The sequence below is a fragment of the Tarenaya hassleriana genome, unplaced genomic scaffold, assembly GCF_000463585.1.
Source record: "Tarenaya hassleriana unplaced genomic scaffold, ASM46358v1 Cleome6, whole genome shotgun sequence".
Lineage (NCBI taxonomy): Eukaryota > Viridiplantae > Streptophyta > Magnoliopsida > Brassicales > Cleomaceae > Tarenaya > Tarenaya hassleriana.
This window is the reverse complement of record NW_010968505.1, coordinates 3,783,897-3,804,688: the sequence shown is the minus strand read 5'-3', so window position 1 is coordinate 3,804,688 and position 20,792 is coordinate 3,783,897. Positions and strand designations below refer to the sequence as shown.

General features: G+C 38.0%; 6 protein-coding genes across 7 annotated transcripts in view; 3 read left to right on the top strand and 3 right to left on the bottom strand.

The window, feature by feature from the left end:
• The first annotated feature begins 53 nt into the window (after positions 1-53).
• LOC104799382 (CBL-interacting serine/threonine-protein kinase 10) lies at positions 54-2,950 on the top strand. Its single transcript, XM_010521883.1, has 2 exons — positions 54-253; positions 794-2,950. The coding sequence occupies exon 2, from the start codon at positions 1,223-1,225 to the stop codon at positions 2,672-2,674; it is 1,452 nt and encodes a 483-aa protein (XP_010520185.1). The 5' UTR covers positions 54-253; positions 794-1,222; the 3' UTR covers positions 2,675-2,950.
• A 111-nt stretch (positions 2,951-3,061) lies between these two features.
• LOC104799381 lies at positions 3,062-3,707 on the bottom strand. The gene is made up of 2 exons (XM_010521882.1): positions 3,391-3,707; positions 3,062-3,310 (listed from the first exon to the last, which is right to left on the bottom strand). Exons 1-2 carry the CDS (start codon positions 3,565-3,567, stop codon positions 3,206-3,208), a joined length of 282 nt encoding a protein of 93 aa, XP_010520184.1. The 5' UTR covers positions 3,568-3,707; the 3' UTR covers positions 3,062-3,205.
• A 539-nt stretch (positions 3,708-4,246) lies between these two features.
• Positions 4,247-6,151, top strand: LOC104799380 (60S ribosomal protein L7-2-like). Its single transcript, XM_010521881.2, has 7 exons — positions 4,247-4,337; positions 4,485-4,677; positions 4,835-4,932; positions 5,019-5,076; positions 5,405-5,484; positions 5,577-5,679; positions 5,764-6,151. Exons 2-7 carry the CDS (start codon positions 4,504-4,506, stop codon positions 5,977-5,979), a joined length of 729 nt encoding a protein of 242 aa, XP_010520183.1. The 5' UTR covers positions 4,247-4,337; positions 4,485-4,503; the 3' UTR covers positions 5,980-6,151.
• A 2,903-nt stretch (positions 6,152-9,054) lies between these two features.
• Positions 9,055-9,474, top strand: LOC104799721. The gene has a single exon (XM_010522361.1). It carries the CDS (start codon positions 9,055-9,057, stop codon positions 9,472-9,474), a length of 420 nt encoding a protein of 139 aa, XP_010520663.1.
• An 841-nt stretch (positions 9,475-10,315) lies between these two features.
• Positions 10,316-15,308, bottom strand: LOC104799379 (phosphomannomutase/phosphoglucomutase). 2 transcript variants are annotated; one of them, XM_010521879.1, is made up of 18 exons: positions 15,202-15,308; positions 14,310-14,522; positions 14,013-14,079; positions 13,640-13,820; positions 13,395-13,447; positions 13,115-13,203; positions 12,755-12,991; positions 12,504-12,568; positions 12,308-12,368; positions 12,115-12,232; positions 11,956-12,037; positions 11,789-11,861; positions 11,654-11,715; positions 11,260-11,355; positions 10,988-11,142; positions 10,806-10,902; positions 10,643-10,720; positions 10,316-10,560 (listed from the first exon to the last, which is right to left on the bottom strand). In XM_010521879.1, the coding sequence occupies exons 1-18, from the start codon at positions 15,206-15,208 to the stop codon at positions 10,450-10,452; spliced, it is 1,845 nt and encodes a 614-aa protein (XP_010520181.1). In that variant the 5' UTR covers positions 15,209-15,308; the 3' UTR covers positions 10,316-10,449. The 2 variants fall into 2 exon arrangements, with proteins under 2 accessions (XP_010520181.1, XP_010520182.1); XM_010521880.2 differs by lacking the exon at positions 14,310-14,522 and having other exon boundaries at positions 15,202-15,307.
• A 2,414-nt stretch (positions 15,309-17,722) lies between these two features.
• Positions 17,723-20,792, bottom strand: part of LOC104799720 (putative BTB/POZ domain-containing protein At5g13600) — a 27,255-nt gene continuing 24,185 nt past the window's right edge. The window contains exons 4-6 of the mRNA XM_010522360.2: positions 19,796-19,805; positions 18,320-18,697; positions 17,723-18,215 (exon numbers count right to left, since the gene is read on the bottom strand). Coding sequence (XP_010520662.2) covers positions 17,781-18,215; positions 18,320-18,697; positions 19,796-19,805 — 823 coding nt within the window. The 3' untranslated portion in view covers positions 17,723-17,780. The remainder of the gene's footprint in view (positions 18,216-18,319; positions 18,698-19,795; positions 19,806-20,792) is intronic.

The window sequence follows — 20,792 nt, the reverse complement described above, 5'->3', positions numbered from 1 at the left end:
AGGGGGAATGAGAATCACGGGAGAGTTCTACGCCGCATAAAAGCCCATCAGCCCGCCCCCTTCCAAACATGTGGCTGCCTCCTGTTCATCAAAAATCTAAGATTTTGAACAATCTTCGTTCTGTTTTCGAAAAATAAATTATAGAAAAAGGAGGGAGAGCGGCTGATGCGGTGGGGGAGAGAGAGAGCTGTCCGGCCATCTCTTCGGTTCCGTCCGTGATTCCGACTCATCGGTCGAGTCGCCTTCGCCGGAGGTTATTTTTCTTTCCTGCTTTTTTCCGATTCTCTTTGTTTCTTTCCCGAGAATCTCTCTCTCACTCTCTCGATTTCGAATCGGGTTCAGGGTGTTTGCTTTCTCGGTGATGCGATCGCTGAAGGAATTTCAATAAAATAAAACGGAATATGCGATGATCGGTTTATTTGATGGAGTTTAGAGTTTGGAAATTTTATTGTGCTTCTGTTTATTGGATTCTCTGTGGAATGCCCATTTCGTTTTCTGTGTGTGTTTTGACTTCTGACTCTTGATCCAGTTGTCTGTCGCTTATCTCATCCATTATGTATTCCGCTGTCTTCAAATCTGATGGATTTTCCCCTTTTCATTCTCTTTTTTCTGAAAAAAAACCTAATTGTTGAAATCAAGTAAAATTTCTATGCAAAGTTCTCAACTTTTTCATCGACTGTGGCCTTAATCAATCAGAATTTGGACGCTGCCCTTTGTACAAAGCACAATTTCATTGCTTTTCCATCAGTAGACTGACAATAACGATGCCACTTTGTTTTTTTTTCCCTTCCAGGCTCGGTTCCTGGCATTTTGCTGAAAGTTGTGTCTGTACAGGAAGCTTTTTTCACTCTTTTCAGCATCCTCCTGGTAATAACATTGGACCTTAGAGACTCAGGAATGCTGAAAGATGAGTCTCATCCCTAGGATATCAGTTGCTGAGAGTCATGGGGTTATGTCACCAGCACAGGATGGGCCCTCCAATGTTCTCCCTGAGTTTGGGTCTATAGATCAGTATTTGCTTTGTCTTTCTTCCCCGACACATGAGGTGTCTCTGGACTTGAATCAAGCGTCTATTGCTTTATCGCGTGATCTCTGTGGAGACGGATGAGAGCTGTGTCTGAAAGTGAAACCTATACCATTCTTGCTCTCTATACATACATAAATCTGAGTTAGCAGGTGCAAGTAGTACTTTTTTGTTGCACGTTTAAGTTGGTAAATTAGGATGGAAAATAAGCCAAGTGTCTTAACTGAGAGATATGAGGTTGGGAGGTTACTGGGTCAAGGTACTTTTGCGAAGGTGTACTATGGAAGGAGTGTCCTTACTAACCAGAGTGTGGCCATCAAGATGATTGACAAGGAAAGGGTTATGAAGGTTGGTCTGGTCGATCAGATCAAGAGAGAGATATCTGTTATGAGGATTTCTAAACACCCTAACATAGTGGAGCTATATGAGGTAATGGCAACGAAAACAAGGATTTACTTTGTCATGGAGTATTGTAAAGGCGGAGAGCTCTTCAACAAGGTGGCCAAAGGAAAGCTGAGAGAGGATGTTGCCTGGAAGTACTTTTATCAGCTGATCAATGCGGTTGAGTTTTGCCACAGTCGAGGAGTGTATCATCGTGACATAAAGCCAGAGAATCTATTGCTGGACGAGAATGAGAATCTGAAAGTCTCTGATTTTGGATTAAGCGCCCTTGCTGACTGCAAGCGCCAAGATGGCCTCCTCCACACGACTTGTGGTACTCCTGCATATGTTGCTCCTGAAGTTATCAGCCGAAAAGGATATGATGGTGCAAAAGCAGACATTTGGTCTTGTGGGGTGGTCTTGTTTGTCCTTTTGGCTGGTTATCTCCCGTTTCACGATTCTAATCTAATGGAGATGTACAGGAAGATCGGTAAAGCAGAGTTTAAGTGCCCAAGCTGGTTTGCCCCTGAAGTACGGAGGCTGTTGTGCAAGATGTTGGATCCCAATTCCGAAACTAGAATCACGATTGCAAAAATCAAGGAGAGTTCTTGGTTCAGAAAAGGGCTACACTTCAAACAGAAAAAGATGGAGAAGCAAGTCAAAGAGATGAGTAGCACTGAAGCTGGGGCTTCTGGTCCAAGCGAAAATGGGGGCAGGGAAACTGAGGAAAACCACGAGGCAGTTCAGCCCTCAAACATGAATGCTTTCGATATAATCTCCTTGTCTGCAGGTTTTGATCTGTCAGGACTGTTTGAAGATGTGTATAACAAGCAAGAAGCTAGATTCACATCTCGGGAGCCTGCTTCTGTGATCATATCAAAGTTAGAGGAGGCTGCCAAACGTCTGAAGCTGAAGATAAGAAAGCGAGATGCGGGTTTGTTCAAACTGGAAAGATTAAAAGAGGGAAGAAAAGGGATCCTGTCGATTGATGCAGAAATATTTCAAGTGACGCCCACATTTCATTTTGTTGAAGTGAAGAAATCTAATGGAGATACACTGGAGTATCAGAAGTTAGTGAAGGAGGATCTGAGGCCTGCCCTGGCAGATATTGTCTGGGTTTGGCAGGGTGAGAAAGATGGGCAGTCACTGCCTGAGTTGCAGCAGGATCAGCCGCCGCCGCATCCGGAAGAGGAACAACAGCAGCAGCAGGAACAACAACAATCTGTAGATAGTTCAGCTTCGACAGACAAGCAACAGCAGCAAGAATAGCAACCGCTGTGGAACTGACGCTTAACATTAGCCTAAAACTGCAGTTGCGTTTAGTGTTGAAACGCCGCCTACTTGTGGTAGAAATTTTCCTTGATCTCTATAAAGTTTTGGACTTTGTGTTGTTTCTTGAGCAGTGAAAGCACATATGGACTTCCTTTTTTTTTTTGTGAAAGATCCCAGTTTTTTGTTGTTCTCAAGTGTAAGAGCCAGGGAATGGCAGTGCCTGAGTGCCCCTCATCTGCTGTATCAATAAATTTGTGTGACCAAGAAGATAAATGATTTGTCCAGACAAACAGGAACTGGAAAACTTCACTTAATGCAGAGTTTTGTCAGTGTCGGCCAACAGGATGCACCATAAGTATATAGATCCAGAGAAATGAGAACAAATTGGAGATCGTGAAGCAGATTTTTATTGAAATTCAGTGATGAACAACATGATCTACATTATTGTACACACTATGCAATCTGTGTTTGTTTTTTCAATACAAGCAACTACAGTTACAAGACAAAACACACAGAAGGAGAGAAGAATCAGGAGGATCGCTTTGCAGAAGAAGAAGAGAGGTGCTTCCAGAGGTAGCGACCACTTGCCATGTCAACGCATGTCCAGAATCCAGACTTCATCGCCATTCCCACCTGACCCACAACGATATTTAATCCCGAAAAACAAGAGAAAGAGAAAAAAGATGTTGAAGATCGGGGAATAAAGGAGGAACCTTCGAAAATCTGGAGGCGGAATCGTCGGCGATGGCGTCGCCGTCGTCGCCATTGGCGTCGCCGTCGTCGCCATTGGCGTCGTCGAGCTGCTGGGAGGGAGATTTGAGGTTTCTGACGAGGAAGAATCCGGCAAGACTCGCCGACAGAAATATGAGGATCAGTCGCAAAGGACACATCTGCTCTCTCTCTCTCTCTCTCTCTCTCTCTCTTCTCTCTCTCTCTCCTCAAACCAGAGAGGGATAGAGCTGATTGAAGAAGAGGGCCAGAATGGAGAAAAATTCAAAGGGTGCGGTTGAAGCCGGTGGGTGAAATTAGACAGGTTTTATTTGACCATTATTTTTTTTTTTAAAGTAACCCATTATATAATTTATTCCAAAACTACACTTTAAATTTATTTTTATAAAAATTTCATCGAATATATAAAGTTTTGAGAAATACAACTTGTTCAAATTCAAAAGGTGGTGGCTGAAGTGAAATTAGCAGGCCTGATCACGTATTTTAATAGCTTTACTTATAAATATAATTTAAAAAAAAAACAATTAGAAAGGTAGTGGCTTTGTTTTGGCAAACCTAATCACTCATTCTTATATAATACATGTATAAATAATTGGGTTGGCACTGCGACCAGAAGAAATCAAAGAGAAAAACAAGTGGATGCGTCCATTTGTTTTCACACCTCCACTAACTTCGTCGGATCCCATTACCAAAAACGTTCTTTGACCCAAAGTCAACGTTCTTTTTTCATTTGGGTTTGGAGGGAAGCTCTCTTAGTTGGGCTTTATAGTATATTGGGCCTATTGGAGACGCATTCCTAATGGGCCTTTAAGGCCCATTTATAATTTCAGAACCCTAATTCCAGGAATTTATAAAGTGGCTCCCTTCGCTTCCTCTTATCCCGTGCTCTCTCTCAGGGTGTGTGTTCCTTCTGGTCTCTCTAGTCGACAAGGTGAGAAAACATCGATGGGTTCTTCTTCTTCTTCTTTTTCTCCATTTTTCCTCTTGATCTGGAGCAAGTTACGTGATATTTGGATCTGTAACGGTGTTAAATTTCTCTCATTCTGTTTCACAATGCCATTTTTGTTAAAAATTTCAGTTTTGTAAGGAAGGAGAGAATGGCTGAGGCTAAAGCAGTTGTGCCGGAATCGGTGCTGAAAAAGATGAAGAGGGAAGAAGAGTGGCAGTCCGCGAAAATGAAGGAAGCTGAAGCTACAAAAAAGAAGAATGTTGAGAACAGGAGGCTTATCTTCAAGAGAGCCCAGCAATACGCCAAAGAGTATGCCGAGAAGGTATGATGATAAACTGAAATGTTTTGAATCTACGGAAATTCGCTTATAGCTGTTGTTTTTAGTTTACGAGGTCTATTTGCTTGTTCTGGTAATATGGTTGAGGTTGATGCGATTAGATTTCTTGCTAGGGTTGGTGATATTATAATTTCTTGTTCAGGAAAAGGAGTTGATCCAATTGAAGCGGGAGGCCAAGTTGAAAGGAGGGTTTTATGTGGACCCGGAGGCTAAGCTTTTGTTTATCATCCGTATCCGTGGGTAAGATGTTCATCGGGTTAGTTTGAACTTTTTTTCAGAGATTTTTCATTGTCTGTTCCTTATCGGTTGCCTCGTGATCATTGCAGTATCAACGCTATTGATCCAAAAACAAAAAAGATTTTGCAGCTTCTGCGTTTGAGACAGGTAGGTAGGCCTGTAGTATCTTGGTTAACTTGGTCCTGTAGATACTATATGATGTGTTTTTTGGCTAGCTCTATGATCAATGATACTACTCGATGTTTCAAGAATTCCCTTGTCTGTCCATTCTAGCCTGATATGTGTTGATGCATGGCCATAAGCTCTTTTATCTTCTTTCTTGTTATGATACTCTGCCTGTGTTTGGTTTTTTAGACAGCTCAATGATGTTATTGTCCATTCTGTCTCTCTCTCTCTCTCCATATATATATATATCATTGATTTTGATGACTAGTGTTTTTATTCTTATCAAGCAAACTTCCACATATTGATGCAGATTTTCAATGGTGTGTTCCTCAAGGTCAACAAGGCAACAATGAACATGCTTCACCGCGTCGAACCTTATGTGACCTATGGGTGGGTACATTTGACCTTAAAACCCTCAGCCCAATAACCATGATAAGATCATTTCTTTTTCATATTTGACGGAGTGTGAGCTTTCTCCTCAGATACCCTAACCTGAAGAGCGTTAAGGAGTTGATCTACAAAAGGGGATACGGAAAACTCAACCATCAGAGAGTTGCCCTAACCGACAATACCATCATCGAACAGGTTTTCAACCAATACTACAAAAAGCATAATACTTTATGGTTTTTTATTGATGTGAAGAAGTATGACTGATGATGTAATGAACAGGGTCTGGGGAAACATGGGATTATATGCATGGAGGATCTGATTCATGAGATCATAACGGTCGGACCTCATTTCAAGGAAGCCAATAACTACCTGTGGCCTTTCCAGCTGAAGGCACCGCTCGGTGGCCTCAAGAAGAAGAGGAACCACTACGTTGAAGGTGGTGATGCCGGTAACAGAGAGAACTTCATCAATGAGCTTATTAGGAGAATGAACTGAGTTTTCTTTTGTGTTTTTCTGTTTCACTATCTGGGTCAATGACAGCAGCATGATGTTCTTTTTGGTAAGATGAGATTTGATCATTTGTTTTGGAATCTTCTCCTAGGAATGTTGTTATTTTGTGATCAAGATATTTATGATTTTGCTGAGTAATTTCCCAGTGATTTTCTCGTAGAATTCCTAGTTTAGGGATTGTTTCCTATTGGCTATTGGGTTTGGAATGGTTTTTGATGATTTGCTAATTGAATGTAAACCCCGGTTTTCTACGAATAAAGTTTCAAAAACCCAAGGAAAGACGCAGAATAAATCTCACATTCAGTTGAAGGATTTCTTTACGTTTGGGATGGAATCTATTTTTCCCCATCCTCTGTTAGGAAAAATGATGTCGATAGATCTCTAGAGGCTTATTAATTGGTTCATTTTAATTTGGGCCAAACTCAAAAAAAATCTTCAACTTTCCTATTTACATAAAAAAAAACTTTCTAAATAAAATTTCTTTATAAAAAATCATCAACTATTAATTTTGAACAAAAAAAACCATTAACTATATAAATTTTTTAACAAAAAATTTCACTTTAAATTTATTATAAAAAACATCAATTATTAATTTTAATTAAAATAATTAATCATCTATCTAAAAAATCACAATAAAAATATAATATTTATTTAAATTTATTATATTATAATATTTAAATTTTATATAAATACTTATAAACATCAATCTTTATATAAAAAATTTGTATACAAATATTACGTTTAAAATTCAATATAAATCTATAAAAAAATTAAATTGATAATCCGTAATCTTTAAAATAATAATATATAATAGAATTTTAAATGTAATATTTATAAACAATAAAATATACTCAATTTATAATCTATTAATATTAATATATACTTTTTATATTTTAATAAATAAAGTTTTTTATAACAAATTTAAAATAAAAAATTGTTTTTAAAAAATTTATATAGTTAATGATTTTTTTTGTTTAAAATTAATAGTTGACGGTAGTTTTTTATACGAATGAATATTACTACGAAAACTCCATAAAAAAAATTGATACGGTAAGTCAGATCAATTTTTTAATTATTATTTTAAATTATTTTTTAACATTTTAATATTATTTTATTATTTTAAAGATTTTATTTTAAATTAATTTTATTTATTTCAATTAATTATTATTATTGTTTGTTAGCCTCGTGAACCGGCAAAATAGCAAAAGTACCCTTACTTTGCTACAAAGACTTCATGGTATACCCTTCAAAACCCTAAAATTTTAGAAAAAAAAATAAAAGGAACAAAAGACATAATTAACCCTCTCACAAAAGTAACGTGATACTCCTCTCTTCATTTTGAATTCACCTCTTTTGTTTTCATTATTTGACAACTCTTCATTTCTTTCTTAACTTTTTCTCTCCACTCTTATCTTTCTCTCAACTCTTCCATTTTCTCTCTTCTCATTTCATTTGTATATATAGAAAAACAAACGAAAAATGATTATTTCGTTGAGCATATCTTCACCGACGATCTCATATCTTCTTCTTGAGCCGGTCTAAGACAGAACAAATGACAAGAACTGAAGGTAAGCTCATTAATACAAGAGATTGGTTCGATACATAAACTTTGTATTTTGTGTTTGTGTTTTATGATTTTGAGAGTGAATCGTGTGGTTTTTTTTATAAAAATGAGATAGATGCATAGCAAATCTGTCGAAGAATATGCAAGAGGCGCATATTTAATCGTTTAAAATTTGTTATTGGTCACACGGTCACACTAGTCACACTGGTCACACCGTTTAAAATTTGTTTTGGTCACATTGGTCACACTGGTCACACTATAGTCATATTGGTCACACTAGTCACATTGGTCACACTGGTCACACTGGTCACACTAGTCACACTGGTCACACCGTTTAAAATTTAGTTTTGGTCACACTAGTCATATTAGTCATATTGGTCACACTAGTTACACTAGTCACACTGGTCACACCGTTCAAAATTTAATTTTGGTCATACTGGTCACACCGTTCAAAATTTAGTTTTGGTCACACTGGTCACACTGGTCACACCGTTAAAAATTTAGTTTTGGTCACACTGGTCACATTGGTCACACTAGTCACACTGGTCATTTGGGCACACTGGTCACACCGAAAAAATTTAAATTTCACGCGAAAAATTTAACTTTTTGTGGTGGAAAATTTTAAAAATTTTAAAATATTTAAATTTTTTCCTAGGGAACCGAAAACTGTTCTCTCTCTCTTCTGTTTCTGTCATTGGGACCCACACCAATGGGTATTATGGGAATAACATAATTATAAGGGTATCTTTTGAACTAACTTTTTTTTTTATTTTTGCAGGGTTATGCCTTGAAGTCTTTGTAGCATAACAGGGGTATTTTTGATAAAAGCTCTCGTGAACCTCCTCGCGAAATGAAATGTTTTGGAGCGAATCAAAAAAATTTTAACTCGTGAAAAACGGGCCGCAACCTAAACGGACCGGACCGAATCGAGGCAGCCCGTTTTGTGGGTTGTATAAAATAATTCCGTGGAATTGAATGTACTATCTAATTCTTTTTTTTTTTTTTTTTTTTTTACGTGAGTAGATATGTTTTTTTTTTATTGAATGAGGCAAAAAAAAATCCTAATCTGTTTTTACAGATATATTAGAAATGATATAAAGAATAAACAAGACATTCACATCAAATATTCCATTTTCATGAAGATAATGCGATGAGAATGAAGACAGTTTTTAATGAAATACACGTAAGTTCACAAACTAGGGTTTTGTTCGTGTTTGGTTTCTTGGCACCCAAGTCACAATGGAAACTCCAATTCCCACAAGGAGAAGTCTTTTTTTTTTTTTTTTTTGATAAGAACGTAGACATAAAAAAAGGAAACAAATCTTGAATTGTTTCCATCTTTTTCCATAAATCCTTTACCGTGGAGGAATTAATAATTCATTGCTCCTTCTATATATAATAAACGTTTGGTCTTACTTTCTTTCGTCACTCTCTCATACACTCGTGATCTTTTGTGCTCAGTTTCTCCTCTGCATCGATCTCTGGTTTACTTCACGATGCCGAGGAGCGATGACTTGCCGCCGCCCCTTCGGAAGGACAAGGGAAGAGAGCTGAAGAGGCTGTCGGATCTTGGAAAGCTCACGAGCGACGCTCTCAAGGCCGCTCATGTCGCAAGTGACAAAGGGGATTACACCGTCTCTCGAGAAGCCATAAGATGCGTCCAAGTTCTCAGACATATCAGATCTCTCCGTCTGGATGCTCGTGTTATCTCCATGCCCGACAACGTTCGCCCTCTCCAGTATCTTGCCAGGAACCGTAACCCTAAGATCAGCTCTGAGGCACGATCTGTGCTTCACCACTGGAGGAACGTCCTCTCTGGTACCCATCAAGAACCCGTCCCTGGTTCTTCATTGTCGGTGAGTACCCCCTCGGAAGAACAGAATCTGCGAGGAACGATCCGATTGCTGGGACGATGAAGAAAGCATCACAATCAAGTAATAACGACCAGAAGAATACGTCGATTGGCTCTTGCTCCATTCCTGAAGTTCATACCCAGAAAAAGATACGGATCTGAAGGACAAAATCTGCAAGGAACGACAAAGATTCGGCCGGTGGTACGATGAAGAAAGCATCACAATCGGGTAATAAAAACCAGAAGAAGACGTCGATTGGTTCTTGTTCCATTCCCGAAGTTCATACCCAAGAGAAGGCACCAATCCAAAGAACAATATCTAGGAGGAACGACAAAGATTCGGTCGGTGGTACAAGGAAGAATGCATCGCAGTCGGGTAATAATAACGAGAAGAATATGCCGATTGGTTCTTGCTCCATTCCTGAAGTTCATACTCAGAAGAAGGCCTCACCAGAATATCAAGAAGTATATGAAACCTTGAAGAAGGCACACAATGCAGTGAAAGGCCGAAACGTTCTCACAGCGGAAGATTCCGGAAGATGCGCCGTGGCATTGAAAGGACTGTACCAGGTTCCTCGGACAGTGACTCGTGAGCTTCTTCTAGGCACGAATGCCGGAGAAAGGATGGTCTCTCTCAAAACACACAACGACAGTGACGTCCGGTCGGGTCCATGGCTGAATCGTTGTTCAATTACTGGATGATGCTCATCTTACACAGCATCTGATTCTTGAAGAAACCATAGTTTTCTCTCGGTTTCATGTCCTTTTTTTGTTCATTTATAGCATCTGGGTCTCGTAAAGTATGGTCCTTTCCTCTCATCTGGATTCGCTCTAGCACCGGAGTACTTGTTATGAAACTTTTATATCATTTATATATACAATATATATATATATAGCCCTTCTGATTCCTGTTATTAACATATGATTTATTCAAACAAAACTAGTTTGGAAGGTTCATCACAAAGCAGACATTGGTATTATTTAGAGACATTGGTATCAAAACAGAAAGAAACACACACACACACACATCAAAAGGGTTTCAATGAGTTTGCACGAACTTGTCCAAGGCGGAGGCGTCCAAAGCCATGAACTCCTTTACTGCATTAGACACGACCAGTCCTAGCTTTACTGCATCATCCTCGCTTTGTGCCTGCATTGCATCACAATTCAGGTGAGAGTTTGGCTGAAACAACTTCAAAACCGACCCACGGGTTTCAGCAAATGTTTTGTACCTCAATGTTGAGGGGAAGAACGGGATCGTGGAGTGATAGTCTGAGAAGGAACCATCCACCGAATCCAGAAACCCGAACCTGAATTCATGAGTAAAGATGAAAATCGAGTTTGCTACATAAGCCCGTTCTTGGAGCGAGACATGTCTGGTAGAATGTGACTTACCCCTTCGTAGTTAACCGGTGCTTTTTTAAGTTTCGGGTCGGTTTCTACCAAGTTTGACATGTGTTGCAGTACGGCCTCTCCATAGTCCCGGAAAGTTCTGAGATTTTTTTTCAGCTGTTAGTTAACTCGTTACCAGAAAATACAGTTGAAGAACTGTGGTAGCCACCCAGTCAGTATCATACCCTCCTTTAAGGTCAGAATGATTCTGATCGATTTTTAGCCTAAGTTCCACAGCTACAGCTGGCTCCTCCAGACCTTCAACAAGATCTGTTAAAACTTTGCTGCCAGTACCTTTCCCGGCAGCCCGGGCTGAAGCAAGCTTATTCAAGATTTTTACCTGGAAAAGGATTTAACATAAACATTTTTTTTGTGTTTTAGCAATATGTGGCAGGAGAATACTTCCTTTATTCTTCTCCTTTTATTATCTCACGGTCCTTAAGATCTGGAAACTAACCATGAGATATGCCCCGTCATCAAGCCAGTGATTTTCCTTGAGAGCTCCATGGCCACTGGTTTCTATGGCAAGATGCGATTCCTCACCAATGGAGTTCTGCCCGACAAGAATTTGTATTTCAGAATACCTTCCATGTTTCATGAAGTGTTCAAACAAATATACCACAAACATTCGGCGGGTTCATTTGATTTTTGTTGCAAGATTTGTAAAAAATCATGGTATAGCTTTTATGAAAAAACGCAAGCCCTTGTCGATGCATTTTTAATACTGTTCCTTTTAGCTACTCTATAAAGTCTGCTAAGCATGAATCTCCGTAAAACATTTGGCACTATGGATCACGTGATTTCGAAAAGTAACAAGAAAATAGGAGGATGATCACCTAAGATTATCTTACCAAGCGAATAGCTTCGTCTATAACATTCTTGTAGCCCCTCTTGAACCTGTGATGGTTTCCCCCTAAAAGAAGTTCTGATCAGTGACACATCACCATGAAAATGGAATGCCGTATGGTGATCAATTATTCGCATACCGAGCTTCTTCTCGATGAATGTGGTCAACCCATCTGAGGTGACACTGTCAGTAACAATAGTTGTGCCAGGGTGCTACAAACGGGGACAAATCAGAAAAATGATCAGTCCAAATACATATTATATACCCAACCATGAGAGCGGATAAATGTTTCAAAACATATCTTACTTCCTCAAGAACAATGGCTGACATCAAGGCAATCAAGCGGTTACGGTTGAATTCACGACCAGTGGAATCCACAGCAGCAGACCTTAATAATACTTGTTTCTGAGAGCCGAGCAACCTAATATCCTCTTGCAATAAAATGAAGAAGCGACAGTAAATTACCTATCGACGTCAGTATCAAAGATGATACCCAGATCGGCCTTGTTATCAAGAACAGCCTGCGTGATGGCTTTCATCGCAGTCTTATCCTCCGGGTTTGGTATATGATTTGGGAACATGCCTGATGATCAAGATAATATAAGTCACAGTATCAAACAACAAAAGCCAATCCATGTTTATTGGAAATATATTTTACCATCTGGATTCAAGAATTGACTTCCAGAAGTAATTGCTCCTAAAGGCTCAAGCACCTTGGCCTGTTAAATTTCAAGCACGGAAAACAACCATAAATTTCAGATAGAACAATAGTTTAAATAAATGGTAGACCAAACAATTCAGGTTCGAAATAAAAAATATTGCATATAAAAAAGAAACATAAACACGAAACTTACAGCAAAAAATCCTCCGGCTCCATTTCCCGCATCGACAACTATATGAAAACCCTCCAGCGGTTTCTCTAAAGGTAGAACACACCAGAAACTTAGATTGAAATATCAAAATGAGTTGAACAGGAGTTCAGAACTACATTGTTGGTGGTAAAAAAAATTAAAGCAAGATTTTGTGTAAAACCATATCATAGAAGGATGAGTGAGGTCAAATATTTTCTCCGTCTCTCTTAAATAACTCAAAGAAATACTATTACCTACATCTCCAGCTGCTTTCCGAACTGCCTTTACAAGATCAGAAGTGTATACCGCCATGTAATCAATTTTACTGATAGAAGAAGAAGTTTCGTTTTGCTTTTTCAATGGGCTTTCATCCAAAATATTCTTGTAAATATTTGCAGCTCGCTCCAAGATATCTTTGATATCAACTTTTCCGAGTCCTCCATCCCTGGTGAAGAACTTGAAACCATTCCTGTTGTATGGAAGATGACTAGCTGCACATAATAAAATAACAACACCTCTTTTAAGTCTACGAAACAGAAGAATCACTAAATGATGGGAAGTGATGAAAAGAAATCATAAAAGTTTTAAGAAAATGTACAGAATAGATAAACTACCTGTTATCATTATAGCCCCGTCAACTGGACACAGGAATGCTTCATCTTCAGTCAATGTGCTATTAAACATTGCTGGTGTTGATGCTAATCTGCATAAGCAAAACATTAAAAAAATTAACAACTACATAATTTCCTTGCTTAGCGAGATATATCTTTCAAAACACAGAGCAAACAGACAGTAGCATACACCATCACTCATTCCCTTTTCTGTGAAATTTATGTATAAATCGAGTGAAGAAATGAGTAATTTCAGGAGAAGACAGGAAGGCTGACTACTCACCCATACTGAACAACATCCAATCCAGCAACAGCAAGACCTCGGGAAACTGCATCCTATAAACCAAACAAGGGCATTGCAGTGAAAGCAGAAGAGAGCAATACTGTGTTAAAATTGGAGGGGAAAATAAAGCTTCTGGGTACAAACTTTTGAAAGAGGCATAAATCAATTGCTTAGATTAAGATTTTAAAGTCCCAAGTATTTTGACATCCGCAAGGTCTATCTAATCAGGAAATTTAATAACGTACCAGCAAGGTTTGAGCAGATATGCGAGAATCATGACCAACAGATACTCTCAGCCGTTGGGATTCGGCCTTCTTTTTGTCAAAAAGCCAGTGCCCAAAGGCAGCAGCTATGGCTTCAGTCACTGGTTCAGTGAGGTTCACTGGTTCCCCCTCAATGCCAGCGACCGCCACACCTCGAATATCACTGAGGAAAACGACAATTACAGTGCGAACAAGCTATGTTTACAAAAACAAATGACACAACTGAATTTACTGATTAAGAAAGCAGAACATGCAATAATTCCAAGCGAGAATGCTAATAGGGTTTTCTGAATATCATTTGCACAGGAATTTTTAATGGTAAAAATCAGCAGAGAAGATAGATTTATGGTTTCACCTGCCATTTTGAAGCTTCAAGAAACCAACTTTGTCAACATCGGGCACAGCAACACTAGATTGAGCAGCTGCAAATAGAAATCTAAAATGAGACACTTGTGCACATAAGGACGAGAAAATGAAAGAAATAAGACACCTCTTCTCCAACCAGCATGACAGAAAAACAGTGTCCAAACACATGATACACAAAATCAGGTGCACTGTAATGATGAGTAAGAAACAAAGTAGAACCATTTCTGAGTGCTCAAACACAATGAATTTCTTCATTGAACCTTAACATCAAGTGTCTAGGACGGACCATTGCAGCAAACAGTTCTTCGCTTAGGGAAAGCACTCTGGTATTTTGAAATGCACGTGCGCATGGAAGAGTTGGCAGTGCATGCCAGCTTCCCTCCCTCAAAGGGAAGGAAAGCAAACTTATACAAGGCAGGAGACTCTCTCTGGCACCGTCTATCAAACAGCCTATTTTGATGGTGGCATTGTACTACATAAAAATTTTGCAAAATCTTCCCTGAAAAAATTGACGATTTTATTAGATTTTACATAAAAAAAAAAATCTTTGGAAACTTTCGATCCCTGTGGTTTAAACATAAATTTCAAAACTTTAAGGATATAAGCGCCCGATTTGGAAAACGGGTTACATCCACTGCCATTGAACATCTTTCTAAGACAATGCCATAGTGGCAAATGCAAGAGTTTCATAGGTTTCTTCCCTGCAAACTAAACTTGGTTTGTCGAAGATCGACAGTGGTAACTAGTTCTACAAACTGTGAGAAAGGGTGGCTTTAGATTATGGATGAACTCGAAAAAATGGAATCTGCAAACTTTCATTAACACCCCAAATTCGAGCCCCCAAACATTACATACCCATATTACTCAAAAAACAAAACGAAAAAAAAAAACACATGTAACAACCATTGGAATGTCGTCTTTTTTACACGAGCAGTTGACAGTAACTTAATTTTGAGTTCAAATGAACTAAATCTAGATCACTTCATCGGAAGCAATAGACCGAATTCGAACTATCTAACGTCGTGATCGTCGCTTCAACCAGACAAGTTTTGTTTTTTTTTTTGTTTTGTTATGGTTACACCCAAAGAAGATCGGGGAAACAAGGAGCCGAATCTAGAGAATCGAAACTATGAGCTCAATTTTCATGAATTTAAACAGAAATGTTGAGAAATTTCTACCTGCCATTGGAGAACCCAAAGAAATCCAGGCGACGGAGCGATGTTTTCGGTGGAAATTTTCAGGGAAGAAGCTAGAAACAATCGAATCTTCAGGTATTCAGGAACCCTGCATTTGGGCCCTAAGCCGCCCCAACATGTACGGTTGGTGAACATTCCGGTTCAGATTAACCGGATCAAACTTATATTCAAACCGATTTGGACCGGATTAACCATCTTATACGGTTATACATTGATATATGTAAGACAAAATGAAATCCAATTGAAACTATAGAAATTTAATACTTAGAATTTGATATGTAATATTATTTAAATATAACTATTTAATACCAGATGAAATAATTCATAATATGAAATTATTCACTAATTTTCCTTTGAAATTCAATAATTAGACTTTGGTATGTTATATGATATTTAGTAAACTTTTTATTATCAGTAACTCAACTTCTAAGTCTCCTATGATATTTAGTTATTTTTTTGTTAAAACATTACTTGCGTAATATATGAAAAGGATAACATCAATATCATAGAAAAATAGATCTACTCAGACACTAATGAAAATATTTTTCATCAATGTACGGTAATAGTAATTTATCTATAATAAATTGTTATTATTTTAACTCTCGAATATTCATAAATTGCTATGCAGACTTTATACTAGTTTTAGCAATAACAATTAAAAAATATAAAAAGATAGTCTAAACTATAATAAAAAATTATTTTTCAAAATAATTATAAACAAATATTAAATTATCACATTCATATATACAATAAGAAAAATATAAACATCAATATATATAAAAAAAATTAAAGCAACATAAAAAAATTTCATCTTACCTTAATTATATGGGCAAGAAAATAAATACAGACAAAACAATCATTAATAATTATCAATCTTACCTTAATTATATTTTCTTATAAATAACGTCCACATTATCGTTCACGATGCATATTGACCACAGTATTTTCTAATATTTTTATTTCACACCTAATATTAGCGTGTGGGGAAAAAAAAAAAGTTGAAATCCAATCCGATACTCATTTATCTCAAAACATCTATCATGGCGTCGCGTTTGGCTATCATATGCTTGATAATTTTCAGCATTTTCCATTCTCATCAATGTACGGTACTTCCCAAAATTTTCTCTTTCCTCGAAACCACATAATCGTTCGATTATAATTAAATATTTATATGCGTATATATATATATATATATGGGCGAATCACTCAAATATACCAAAATTATAGTATCATTTTCTCCCATACACAACAAAAAATATAACACATTAAATTCTCTTCGAAAAGACCATATTATCCTAATGAACCTTGTAATTTGTCCATTAAAAAAGAAATTATAATTATAATATCATATTTAATTCTAAATACAGTTACCATTGATTCTAAATATAGTTGCAATTGATTCTAAATGAGGTGGTAAAAAATATATCTTATTGCTTATGAGATCTTTACGTGTTATATGATCATAAATACTTCTTTTTTTAGTCGTATACTAGTTATATAACAGTCGCAATAAAAATCGTAAAAAATATGAAAGAAATGTTATTTCGGATCTTTTAAACGAAAAAAGTGGTATAAAATTGAAAAAAATTACTTTTTTAGTGGTGTACCTGAAAAATTGTTGCGACACAATTGGTATATTTGAGTGATTCGTCCTCTCTATATATATATATATATATATATGAATACTTGATAATGTTCATCTCATATCATTCACATTCAAAAAACTTTTTTTTTACCCATTTGTTTATAACAGAGATATGCATTCATCAATAGATGATATGAATTAGAATCATATCCGAATATATAATTATTGTCGGATTCTTATGACAAAACAAAAAAAAAAGTTAGTTTCTTCCAAAAACGATCACATATATTATTATTATTATTATTATTATTATTATTATTATTATTATTATTATTATTATTATTATTATTATTATTATTATTATTATTATTATTATTATTATTATTATTATTATTATTATTATTATTATTATTATTATTATTATTATTATTATTATTATTATTATTATTATTATTATTATTATGTTGTAGGTTTGAGTGCGGAGGAAGTCGAGGATGGATCGGAGAAGATCTATTTAGGGCCGTGCGTAAGTACCTACTGTCACTCTGTGTGGAGGCGTGACTGTTGGTGCTGCCATAACGACCTCAACGACTGCTATCGCGACCAAGACTCATGTCTCTACGGTTGCTCTCCTGTCGGTCCATCCATTTCTCCATCAATCTAATACCTTTATTATTCGCAATTACAATAATATGACCGAGGAGACTCTGTATATGGTCTTTACATATACATTGCTTCTTGTTGCTTTTCTAATAAAAATATGAAATAAAGAAGCTATATTTTTATAATTCTAAAACGCTAATATTAACGTCTAATTGACACATTAATCATCTATAATAACATAGAGAAAGAATTCGACGGGTCGATGTGTCATGGGTGGTATTATTCCACGAGAGACTATTTTATGAAAGGAAAATGGAAAAAATGAAACAGATTTCTCAATCTAATCACAGCCTAATCACGTGTTTAACAGTCTTTAATCATTGGTTTCGCCATGGATTAGTGCCTCTTCATTATCACCGTCGCAAGGCAAAGTCTTTGTCTTAGACCTGAATCCGAACTTCTTGGAGAAGATCTTCCAACCAATCCTTGTCCTCACAAGCTTCTCAAGATCTTGCTTCATGTTTAGACATTCCTTCTCCAACTCATACACACGCTCTCTCACGTTGTTAACGCCTACATTGACGGCGTTAGGGTTTTGCGGGTCGCCGTTAATGTTGTCGGAGACAAAGTACCAGTCTGCGACCGATGTCCGGAGCTGAAGCTGTTCGAAGAAGAGGACCTGCACGATGACTCTAAGGGGCAGACGCTCGTTCTGTGCCGCGTGTGTGCAAGCTTCTAGCGACAGTTTCTGACAGTTCATGATCTGACATAGCCGCTCTCTCTCAGAATCTGTCATCCATGGATGAGCCTGAACAAACCAGAGTACGTTATTACAAAAAACATGATATGATAATAACATCTTTTCTTAAACTTTGTCCAAAACCCTAAAACTATTCTCAAAAGATGATTTACCTTGAGATATATATCAATGGCACGGTAGATTCCGTCGTCTAACGGCCTGGCATATTCAGGTATAATAGCACCCAATGCTTGGAATTTGGAGATCTTCAGGTTTACATCAGACGCCACCTCGGCTAAGTACCCGTCAATGAGATTAGCAACCATCGTGAGCGGCATAAGAGGATGGGTACCGCCCATTATTTGGCTCTCTTCGACAATGTAATCAGAAATATCATGGTCCACCATCATGAAATGATCAAGAATCATCTGGACACAGTCTGTGTCGTATAGGGTTTCGGTCGAGTACCCCATGTTCGGTATCAGAAGATCTTCGAGCGCAGCTTCGTCTAGCTGGGATCCGATCTTTCTCTCCAGGTTTTCTTGACAAGCCTGAGGAGGAACTGTTGAATTTTCCGCCTGATGAAGCCAAAGCAGCCGCAAGGTGGCGTGAAAATTTTCCTCCATAGGCCCCACCTGATTTGTTTTGTTAGGCAAATTTTTGCCTATAAAACGGAGGTTTCGCGGAGGGGGAGAAGCACGCAGAGCAAGGGAGCAAGCAGAAGCAAAGCGAGAGAGAAAAAAAAAAAGGAGAGAGAAAAAAAAGAGTGAAAAATAGTGTGGGTATTCGGGGAGAGATTCGATCAGAAAAATATTTTTCTAATCGATCTAAAATTGTGAGAAGAGTTTCTACACGGAGGTTTTTCGGAAGTTGTTCTCTACAGAGCGAATCAACACAGTTCTGATCGTCGGGATATTTGACGGTGGTTTTTCGTCTCCGGTTGAGCTGCAAATCGGTATACTTGTTCATGACCCTTTCGTCTTTGATTTATACGGTTGAGTTGTTGCTGGAATCAGAAGTCACGGGGTTGATTTGCAGTCTGATTACTACTTATGGGTAGTGTTCTCTCGGGTTACTGAGATTAGAATATTGGAGTTAATATTCTGTAATCTCAGTGTGTTGCTGTGTGAACATTGTAATCCAGTTATAGTGGATTTTTGAGTGGACTACGGTCCCGTGGTTTTTACTCCTCACACCGAGGGGGTTTTCCACGTTAAAAATCGTTGTCTTGTACCGTTGCACTAGATATTGTCATTCTCACAGGTTTACACAAGTAAGGGGTTTGTGTTACTGATCCGTGATAAACGATCGAAGTAACGAAAAAACCCCCCAACAAGTGGTATCAGAGCACCGTGGTTGTGGGTGCACTTGTGTAAACAATGGAGGCAAATACTAGTCGGATGGTGAGTTTGAACGGTACCAACTATCACGTGTGGAAAGGTAAGATGGAGGATCTGCTATACGTGAAGGAGTATCACCTACCGTTGATTGTTGAAGAAAAACCCGAAGGCAAAACTGATGAGCAATGGACATTGCTGCATCGACAGGTTTGTGCATTGATACGACAATGGGTGGATGACAATGTTTTGAACCATGTGGCTGGTGAGACTAATGCTCGATCTTTGTGGAGCAAGCTAGAGCAGTTGTACGCTCGAAACACTGGGAATCGCAAGTTGTACTTCATCAAGAAGTTGGTTGATTTGAAGTACGCCGAAGGAAGTCCGGTGATAGATCATTTGAATGTGTTTCAAGGTCTGTTGAACAAATTATCCGATATGGGGATCACCTTCGAAGATGAGATTCAAAGTTTGTGGCTTCTCAGCACACTTCCGGATTCGTGGGAGACATTCAGGATATCACTGTCAAACTCAGCTCAAGACGGTGTCATCTCGATGGAATACGCAAAGAACAGTATTCTAAATGAAGAGACACGGAGACAGTCTCAAGGAGCTTCCTCGAGTTCTGATATTCTGGTATCTGAATCGAGGGGGAGGAGTCAGAATCGGAATCCGAAGGAGAAAAATCGGAACAGGAGCAAATCCAACAAATTTGCAAATGTGGAATGTCACTACTGCCACAAGAAAGGGCATATCAAGAAGGATTGCTGGAAATTGAAGAAGGACAACAAGAAAGGAAATAAACATGAGGACAACGAGGAACGAGTTGCAGTTGCAAGGCAAGAGTTCCTGATCATGGTCGATGGTGATATGATCAATCTCACGTGCCATGAGACCAGTTGGGTGATTGACAGTGGAGCTTCCATTCATGCTACATCACGACGTGAATTCTTTGCTACCTATACTCCGGGTAACTTTGGTTTCGTCAAGATGGCCAATGATGGTTCGGCTGAAGTCGTTGGCATTGGAGATGTTTGCTTGGAGACTAGTCTTGGTACTAGACTTATGCTTAAGGATGTTAAGCATGTTCCAGATGTTCGTCTGAACTTGATCTCAGCGGGAAGACTTGATGATGAAGGTTTCTGCAGTACATTCAGTGGAGGTCAATGGAAACTTACGAGAGGTTCCATGGTTGTGGCTCGAGGTACGAAGTCTTCGTCGCTTTACTTGATGTATGCTAAGCTTTCTAAGGATATCATTAATGCCTTAGAGAGTGAAGATGCTATTAAGTTATGGCACAAAAGACTCG

Bases quoted from the DNA above. Each gene is read 5' to 3' on its own strand.
- LOC104799380 (XM_010521881.2), top strand. From the start codon at position 4,504: ATGGCTGAGGCTAAAGCAGTTGTGCCGGAATCGGTGCTGAAAAAGATG. The intron at 4,678-4,834 runs GTATGATGATAA...TTTCTTGTTCAG, and splicing joins CCAAAGAGTATGCCGAGAAG to GAAAAGGAGTTGATCCAATT. The intron at 5,680-5,763 runs GTTTTCAACCAA...TGTAATGAACAG, and splicing joins ACAATACCATCATCGAACAG to GGTCTGGGGAAACATGGGAT.
- LOC104799382 (XM_010521883.1), top strand. From the start codon at position 1,223: ATGGAAAATAAGCCAAGTGTCTTAACTGAGAGATATGAGGTTGGGAGG.
- LOC104799721 (XM_010522361.1), top strand. From the start codon at position 9,055: ATGCCGAGGAGCGATGACTTGCCGCCGCCCCTTCGGAAGGACAAGGGA.
- LOC104799379 (XM_010521879.1), bottom strand. The intron at 11,143-11,259 runs GTTAGTTTCCAG...ATCCTTTTCCAG, and splicing joins ATGACGGGGCATATCTCATG to GTAAAAATCTTGAATAAGCT. The intron at 10,561-10,642 runs GTACAAAACATT...GATGCAATGCAG, and splicing joins TTCTTCCCCTCAACATTGAG to GCACAAAGCGAGGATGATGC.
- LOC104799381 (XM_010521882.1), bottom strand. From the start codon at position 3,567: ATGTGTCCTTTGCGACTGATCCTCATATTTCTGTCGGCGAGTCTTGCC. The intron at 3,311-3,390 runs GTTCCTCCTTTA...GTTGTGGGTCAG, and splicing joins CCGCCTCCAGATTTTCGAAG to GTGGGAATGGCGATGAAGTC.